The sequence below is a fragment of the Prunus avium genome, chromosome 4 (genome assembly GCF_965620075.1).
Source record: "Prunus avium chromosome 4, drPruAviu1.hap1.1, whole genome shotgun sequence".
Lineage (NCBI taxonomy): Eukaryota > Viridiplantae > Streptophyta > Magnoliopsida > Rosales > Rosaceae > Prunus > Prunus avium.
This window is the reverse complement of record NC_142287.1, coordinates 22,853,954-22,863,266: the sequence shown is the minus strand read 5'-3', so window position 1 is coordinate 22,863,266 and position 9,313 is coordinate 22,853,954. Positions and strand designations below refer to the sequence as shown.

Here is a 9,313-nt window from a genome sequence, read left to right as displayed (position 1 = left end):
TTTTCAATTTGAAGGGGGAGGAAGCCACTGTTATTATGAGTTTGCAATCTTAGTTGGGATACCCATGCAAGAGTTTATTTAATCCTGCATGATCGTTAGTGAAGGCGTATTAGATTATCTTAATTTTGATGTTAGATCGCTCAATTATTATAATGACCATTTGTGGTTAGTTTGTATTGGCCTATGTGACTAGTGGCTTTTTTGGTTGAATTATGAATGTAATCCCATACTTTCTCAAAAAAATAAAATAAAAAAAGAGCCAAGTATTTTTTGTTTTATCACCGGAAATATTAATGCAATCGGTAGAGGTAATAGTATCTGTGAAGACGTTTGTCACGCTGAAAACGTGGATACATAGCTGATAAGCTCGTTTTTCAGGATCATATCTAATACTTAAATCGGATCAAACACATATTGTATATTGAAGTGGAAAATAAAGGAGGAAAAAGAACACATGTTAAACATATGCTCTAAATTCAGCCAATGGCCCAAATCGTACGTGACAAAAAGAAAGACATCCCACTCAAAGAGTCATGAAAGGGAAGCCCACTTACCGGCCACGAAATGGAAATTATATCTTAATTAGAGTGAATGATGTGGATTTAGCATGAATTAATCTCGTTTATGATATGTCGGTTGGATTCTAGCTTTGTCCCAAGCAAGTACCCTGTGATCATTTTGCCTATATATACATAATCGTATGAGCAATATATATTTTTTTTTTTGGTTACATTGGAGGAAAGAAACCCCACTGGAGTTCGATCCTGGGTGCCATGGGGGGAAGGGGGAATCCACCACCACTGTGGTGGGAACCCATTGGCGTATGAGCAATATTTCAGTACAAAGCAAACCATGTCTTTCCCAGTAGCAGCTCAAGTAGCACACAGTGCTGAGCCAGAAATTGTTCGGCAGACAGCAAATTATCACCCAAGCATCTGGGGAGATCGGTTCCTCAATTATGATGAAAAAAACATTGTAATGTTATTCAAATTATTTATATGTATTTTATTCTTTTCAAAAACTTGTAATGTAACACTTAAGTTGCTAATTTAATTTGTTGTGTTGTGTTGTAGCAGATAACTTATGACCATATGCAGCAGCAAGTGGACCAACTGAAAGTAGCAGTGAGGAAGGAAGTATTCACAACAAGTGCAGGTGATTTTTCACGTCAGCTCAAGCTAATTGATGCAGTCCAGCGCCTTGGCGTGGCTTACCATTTCGAAAGAGAAATCGAAGAAGCCTTGCAACGTGTGCACGTTACATATCATGACTATGATGGTGGTGATCTCTACACTGTTGCTCTTGGTTTTCGGCTACTAAGACAACATGGATTCAATGTTTCTTGCGGTAGGGGTGAAGAAATTAATTAAATGTGTGGAATGTGATGTGAGTGGCTCTTGGCTATAATATTATTCTATGTCTCATATATGTGCCCATTTTTTCTGACAATCAACCAGATATATTCAACAAGTACAAAGATAAAAATGGTAACTTCAAGGAGAGCTTAACTGCTGATGTTCCTGGGATGCTAAGCTTTTATGAAGCAGCACATCTAAGGAAGCATGGAGAAGACATACTAGAAGAGGCTCTTGTTTTCACCACCACTCACCTTGAGTCGGCAGAAACAACGGACGCAAGAAATCCACTGGCTTTACAGATAACTCAAGCCTTAGAGAGACCTCTGCGGAAGGGTCTGGAGAGGGTATGTGCCAGGGGTTACATGTCAATCTACCAGGATGATGCTTCTCATAGTGAAGCTATATTGAAACTTGCAAAGTTAGATTTCAATCTCGTTCAATCTTTACACAAGAAGGAGCTCAGTGAGATTACTAGGTAAGTCTTTGAATCATGTAAACATAAAATAGTTTGCAATTATTACACCCTATACACTTAAAATTGTCAATTAATTATAGGTGGTGGAAAGAACTGGACTTTGAAAAGAAGCTGCCTTTTGCAAGAGATAGGATCGTGGAGCTGTACTTTTGGATAGTTGGAGTCTATTTCGAACCGCATTATATGGCAACAAGAAAAATTCTTACAAAAGTGATTGCCCTGGTATCAGTTATGGATGATATCTACGATGCATTTGGCACGTACGAAGAACTCGTGATCTTTACTGGAGCAATTGAAAGGTTAATTGGAAAAAATATATTATCTGCTTTCTAATTAATTTTAAACTGATTTATTTGTTGCATAACTAATACCTGTGTGTATATGCCTAAGATGAATGTGGTTTATGCAATTTTCAGGTGGGATATCAATTGTATGGATGAACTCCCAGACTATATGCAAGTATTTTACCATACCCTCTTGAATGTTTACGACGAAATTGAGGAGGAGATGGTAAAAGAAGGAAGATCATACCGAGTTTACTATGCAAAAGAAGCTGTACGTAATGCAAATGCACAACTTTATTTGCTGTTAATCTATTTTGAGTTTGTTCCATGGGATTTTTTCAACAGTCACAACTCACTTTACTTTTCAATGCTTTTAACAAATGGCATAGGTTAAAGCTCAAGCCCGGAACTACTTTGCTGAGGCCCAATGGTTGCACAAAGACTATATTCCAAGCATGGAAGAGTATATGAGTGTAGCAACAGCTTGTGTTGGTAACACCTTGCTTTCAATTACATCTCTGGTTGGCATGGGAGATATTGTAACGAAGGAAGCTTTTGAGTGGTTGTTGAATGATCCTAGAATTCTTAGAGCTTCAAATATCATTTTTAGGCTCATGGATGACCTGAGTGGATACGAGGTATGTATAATAAGATGTTCTTACCTTGGTACAAATCAAAATTAGGTGAGATAACTAAATTTGTATTTTGGATTTATTTTTGCAGTTTGAGAAAGAGAGAGAGCATGTTGCTTCTAGTATTGAATGTTACATGAAGCAATATGGGGTGCCAGAGCAAGAGGTGCTTGATATTTTTAACAAACAGGTTACGGATTTGTGGAAGGATATCAACGAGGAGTTCCTTAGACCAACTGATGTGCCAATGCCTGTCCTCATGCGTGTTCTGAATCTAACAAGAGTGGTTGATCTCCTTTACAAAGGGGAGGATGGCTACACACATGTTGGGAAAGTGATGAAAGATAGTGTTGCTTCACTTTTTATTGAACCCGTGCCTCTCTGATTTGGCTCATTATGAGATTTCCTTTTAGTCACTTTTAGGTCATTCCTTAGAATTAATTTTAAAAATAAGGTCATTCCCAAGAATTGATGTTGTCCTGTTGATTGGATTTTTGAGTTTTTGAGAGAGATGGTTGTTGGGCTTGCTATGCTGTATTATTATGTTGTACACTTCTTTACGATATGTTTCGGGCTATACAGAAACTAAACCTTAATAAAGAATATTTGTATTATATCCACTATAGCTTGATCCATAACTATTTGCAGCTTCGAAAAGCAAATGGAGGGTAAAAGCTTCTTTGAAGGATTTTGAGATTGAAACGATTGATATTATTCTTTGATAATTGTCAGTAAATATATAAGAGCAACTGTGTACTAGATATGGTAAGAGAATAATTGTACTGATTCCTGTACTGATTGATTCCAAATATGTGTACTAGATATGGTAAGAGAATAATTGTACTGATTCCTATATGATACATGATTATAGGAGAGAGCATAATGAGGGATTGATTGACATTTTGACACAGCGTGATAATTGATTGGCTAAACTTTAGCCTAAAATGTGTAACTCTGGAATCCACCAAGAAGATATGAGAAAACCTCAAGGTTTATTGATAAATTTGGAATAACAAAACATAACCCTAACCGTGGGTAAAGTATGCTTAAATACTCCTAGAAACTCTAGGAATAACAAAGGAATTAAAATAGGAAAATTCCTTTAGTCCCCTCACAAGGAAAATGAAATGTCAAGATCTCGGAACCTGTTGGCTGCTTGTTTCAGACCGCATATACTCTAGTATGCCATCAACCGTCCATTTTGGGATGGTTTCAAGCTTTGGCACCAGCACTAATATTTACTTTGGCACTAGCCTATACAAACAAAGATGGGAAAGTAAATGTTGCCAGTCCAATGATGATCTACAGATTAACCTGTCCAGAATACTTACAAACTCCTAGAAGTAAAAATTGAATTCGTATTCACATATACATTGTTTGAAATATTTACAAATTCTTTAATTATGATGTGGCTTTTTCCTTGTCGTAGACAAATGTAATATAGTTTTTTTTTTCCTATTAATTATGAATTATAAATTATTGTTTTATTTTTATGGGTTTATTTTTGTATAGAAATTTTTTACCCTTTTAGACGTTGACCCCTGCAAAGAAAATTCCTGAATCTGTCCCTGCTCATCACTAGGAGTGTGATACCTTTGGCTTGAGACGTGGAGGGCATTCCAGCCCTTGATTTGTTAAACTATGGTTTTTGATTGAGATGGATTTTGTAGGGTGGGGTCTTAACAAGAAGGGAGCTTTTGTAGATTATGGAATGTTCTTGGGATCTTTTTTCTTGACACTAACCCACTTTTCATGGAGACAGTTATTTTCAGTGACGAGTGTCTTGTGTTGTGTAAATCAAAATATATAGGGCATGTTTGGGATGCCTCACCGGACAGGACAGCCTTAAATAGTACTTCAAACCCACGTTTGGCAGGTAAGGGGACTAACTTAAATGAGCTTATATAGCCCAACAGTACAAACATTGCCTCGCTCGCTCTTCCAATATAGCGAGCTTGAAACACGGTTCGCAAAATAGCCAGCTCACTAAACAAAACACGCGAGTCCAACGCGATACCGGTTTCTTCTTCTTCTTCTTCTTCTTCTTCTTCTTCTTCTGCTTCAGTTAGACACGAGTCCAGGCAATGGATGCCAAGTCCTCCACTTCCGAGCCCAAGTTCATCGAAAAGGCTTGAAACCAAGTAATCGTGTTGAGATCTTGCTGCTGCTAATGGTCGCCGAAGGCCGAGCTCTGGTCGTACATGTGGGTCAGGGACGACGAGGCTTGGGTCTCTGTTTGGCTATCAGAATAGCACACGGTGTCGGCCTTGAGCTCGGAACTTTAGGGGGCCTCAAATAGAAGCCATGATTCATTGAATTGATGCAAGAGTTGAAGCAGCCATGGCAGATGCAGAGAGTGGAGAAGATGATGGTGAGCCATGAGATTGAGTTGAATCGTTCATCGTATGAACAAATTGAGTAATGAAAAGTGATTAGGAAGAAAATTAGAGAAAGAATTGAAGAAATTTGTGAGAGAATCACACCTGGTTTTTGGCAGGGAAGAAAATTTGAGAAAAAGGCAAAAATGAGGGAAGGATCAAAAGTCGTGAGGAAGAAGAGAACAGGAAGAAAGGAAAAAACAAGGACGGGCTGGGAAGGAAAGGTAGAAGAAAAGGAGAAAAAGGAGAAAAAAGGAAAAAAAGAAGAAGAGATAAGATAGTTTAACTTTTAAAAAAATATTAAAATTTATTTGTTTTATTATTATTTATTTTTAGGTCAAAATCCTTAATTAAAAGTAAATATCAAATATTAAAATAAATATTAGAATTTTATTTATTTATAATTAAAATTAATTATTAAAATAATTATTTTTTACTCCGACACAACTCCAAACATAGGTCTTCACTATTTTTACAATCCAGCTTCTTAGTCCGACGCAGTACCAAACATAAGTCAGTATTTAATCCAGTTTAGTCCAATCCGAGTTAATCCAAGACAGTCCCAGGATTTAGTCCAGTCCATAACAGTCCGTCGTACCAAACGACCCCATAAAAGGATAAATGGTGGTGGTGTGTGGGGATAAAAGAAAGACAAATAGAAAAAGAAAAGGGTTTACTTTAAGCTTTCTCTTGGGATTCTTCCACGGACCTAAGATAATAATTCTTCACACGAATCACAGTTTGACACATATACAAAAATAATTTATAAAAAATACACAAAAAAAAAAAAAAACTTTTGTAGACATTTCACATTGCTATTGGCAGAAATATATGAGCTCCTACTTACATAATGGACTCCCTAAGCCATCTCCTTAGACAAATTTTAAGAAGGACCGTAGTAGCTCCCTATAATTTAATGAGTATTTCAAACCTTTAATTAATGCTATTTATTTTTTATATTATTTTTAAATAAAGATGGACCAATTAAAAAGAGTTATAGCATTTATGACTCTCTAAACTAGAGAGCATTATTGGAGTTTAAATTTTATATAGAGCTTCTATAATAACTTTTTGTAGGGGCTTTTTCGTTCCGGCAGCTACTGCGGGCTTGGGCTACTGTAAAGGGCCAAATGTGTGAAATGCCCCTTGAGTTTGAGTTCAAAGATCAAACCCCAAGAGTGCTTCGAAAGGTTAGCTGAGCCTTAGGAAACACCTTGGTCTTCTTCACCAATGAAACCAATAGTCGCTTACAGATAAATTCTTGGCTTGGCATGAGAAGCTTGTGGCATGGGAGTTGAGCATTCATAAGTTTAGCATGAGAGAGAGAAAGAGCTGCGATTTCCTATGAGAAACAGAGGTTTAAGGCAAGGGGGAAGGGATTCTAAAAGGGTTCGTTGAAGAGAGAGAGATGGTGGAATAACAATGGGTGTGTTGAGTAGTTTCCGGTAGCTTGACGAAAGCTCTGTCAAGCTCTGGAACGATTTATCAGAAGAGAAGATGGGAGAAGATAGAGGAGTGGGGCTCGAAATTGTAGAGGTTTCAGGGCTGAGAGATGAAGCTGGCTCTCTGGATGTGTGTTGTAAGGATGAGAGATGATGCTTGCTCTCTTGATGTGGTTTCAAGGATGAGAGATGATGCTTGCTCTCTTGTTGTGGTTGTTGGTTGTTGAAATTGGCACTTAGGTGACGAGGGGTAAATTAAATGACACTCAAACAAAAACACGACCAATACTCTTATGACTAGTCAACTGTCAGACATGAATAATCACAACTAAGAATATACATAGAGCATATCAATATGTACCTACAAGCCTAGAGAATTACTAGTGACAACCTAGGCACTCAGAAGGACCCGTCAATCTAGGCATCCCCTGTGCTAGCAACAACTATGGTGAAAGTGTGTGAAAGCATCATAATCAAGTAAATATCAGACAATAGAAAAGATGACTAGTCAACTACAAGAACACGAACCCAGAAATACAGATTTGCAAACCAGAAATTTGTTCACCCAGAAACCCACCATTGGGAAAAACTGGGGGTCATCAACCGACCAGGCAATCCACTAAGTAGAAAAAGATTCTTACAAAGGAACACAAGCAAGCTCAAGAAAAACCTAGATCTATTTAGGAAGATGAGCTATACCTCCTTGCAAGCTCTAACTCAAACTGAAACCAAAATTTGGATTCAAAGGAGAATGACCAATTTCTTCAAGAAACCGTACTCTTGAAGAAATTAGTCTTGAATCTGACCTAGATATAAATGAGAGAGTGTTTTAATTAGCTAGATGAAGATTTTCATTTTTCAAATGCAGTTTTCAAAAAGAAACAATTTGGAAAACTCAAAGATGAAAAATATGAAGGTGGCTCTTGAGGAAGAAGCGATAGTTTCCAAGGAAACTTTCCAAAACTTGCCTACAAAAGTGACGGCTACAAAATGAGGAATTGGTTTGCTTTTACACCAAAATTCCTAGGTTAGAATTGTCCAATGGTAGCTAAGAATTTTGCAGAATAAGACAAAAACATATGGGTAGGATCCAGCTGGAACAGTGAGCTGGAATTCCTACTAAGGCAGAGGTTGACTAGTCATACGAAGGAAGGATGACTAGTCATAATCTTTAGAAGTTAGAAAATGCTATGTAATGCAATGCAAAATTTACTTGTTGTCAAACCCATTGTTGTCCATCATAATGTAGCCAATTAAGCATACCTAGAGAAGTAATTCTTAATCTAAACTTGAGCTTGATAAAAACAATAAAAATCCTATTAAAAAATTGTCAAGGGAAGCCAAAAGAAATACTCAAAATGCATACATTAATAGTTGTTGGGTAGGAGGTGCCTCATTTATAGCCGCTGGAAGCTCCTCCTTTTCAAGAAACCCTAATGGTTTCCATCCAATTTGGCCAAGTCTTTCCTTTCCTTTCTTTCTCTTATCTTCCTTTGACTCATCCTATTTGGTGAAATTCTCTCTGCCCAATCGCTCAAAAACAAGGTTTTGGGACCTCTAGGCTTTTCCCGCAGCTGTTTCAGTGGGGGACTCCCATTTTCGGCCATCTCCTTTCCTTCTTTCTTCCCTCTTCCATGGCTAGATCTACTGGGGGGAAGAAATGGGCATGTACGCTGGTTTGAAGGGTGTTTTGCTCAAGTATCCTTTGGTTTTTTGGATGGCTTGTGTTGGGAATTGTCTTTGGCCATGTGCTGGAGATTCCCAACAGCCTGCATACATATGTAAATTTTGGCTTTTATCGTTGTTTTGTCTCCAACCATGTGCTGGAGACTTTCAGATATTTTATAGGTCATTTGGGCCATTCTTTAAGATAATGGGCTAGTTCACTAAGGGAATGGGCTAATTTTGCTAGAGTATTGGGCTATTTTTTCTAAAGTATTGGGCTATTTTCTCCCTTTTATGCTTACCCACATATTTGGGCTCAAGAAATGGGCTTGAGTTTCGGGGCTCCCAAGCAGCCCAAAACTTCCATTTCTCGGCTCATCAATAGGCCTCATGAAAACTCGTAACCATCCATACCACAACCCGCTCAGCAAGCCCCAGGCATTCACGTGGCTTGGGCCCACTTAAGCTTGTAGCGTGGCGTGTTGCTTATTTTCTTGGCGTGGCACGTGTGTAAGCGTATATGACGAACTCTTGCGCATCCAAGTTGGGTTTCTTCCCAAGTTAGGTGTCGTATTGGGCTAGAAATATATTTGGGCCCAGCCTTGGATTTTTTGGGCCTCAACACTTTTATATGTTTTTAGCTAAAATTTAACTAAAAAATAGAGAGCATGATTGTGGATGCTTTTAGGGAGCCCATTGTGGATGCAATAACTTATTCCCAACAAGTAGCAGCTGAATTTAATTTTTTTGGATTAGAAAGATAGACCAACTAGTTCTTCGTTTAGTGCTACTTTTGTTTCTAATTTTGAGAGTGTTTGTAAGTTCAAATCTCCAAATCAAATTGATAAAAAAAAAGAAGAGGGAGATAGAGCAATATCTTAGACAAAAATCTTGCACAATTTGTCATGAAAAATATCTTGGGTTGTCTCCCTTTCATAGGCCCAAGAAAATTAGATAGAATGGTCAGCAGAAAGAAAATGTGGGAACTCTTGAGAACAAAAAATAAAAATAAAAAATACTAATATTCTAAGCCGATGACACATTGTCATGTCGAAAAGTTAAGCATACAATCCTCAGCA

At 37.7% G+C, this 9,313-nt stretch overlaps 1 protein-coding gene across 1 annotated transcript; it reads left to right on the top strand.

Moving 5' to 3' along the window:
• Positions 1–714: 714 nt before the first annotated feature.
• Positions 715–3,537, top strand: LOC110745165 ((-)-alpha-pinene synthase-like). The gene is made up of 7 exons (XM_088251387.1): positions 715–975; positions 1,077–1,347; positions 1,458–1,833; positions 1,914–2,132; positions 2,250–2,388; positions 2,507–2,755; positions 2,841–3,537. Exons 1-7 carry the CDS (start codon positions 853–855, stop codon positions 3,132–3,134), a joined length of 1,671 nt encoding a protein of 556 aa, XP_088107513.1. The 5' UTR covers positions 715–852; the 3' UTR covers positions 3,135–3,537.
• The last annotated feature ends 5,776 nt before the right edge of the window (positions 3,538–9,313 follow it).

Excerpts from the sequence above, each read along its gene's own strand:
- LOC110745165 (XM_088251387.1), top strand. The coding sequence starts at position 853 with ATGTCTTTCCCAGTAGCAGCTCAAGTAGCACACAGTGCTGAGCCAGAA. Across the intron at positions 976-1,076 it reads ATTATGATGAAAAAAACATT|ATAACTTATGACCATATGCA; the intron begins GTAATGTTATTC and ends GTGTTGTAGCAG. Across the intron at positions 2,133-2,249 it reads TTTACTGGAGCAATTGAAAG|GTGGGATATCAATTGTATGG; the intron begins GTTAATTGGAAA and ends TGCAATTTTCAG.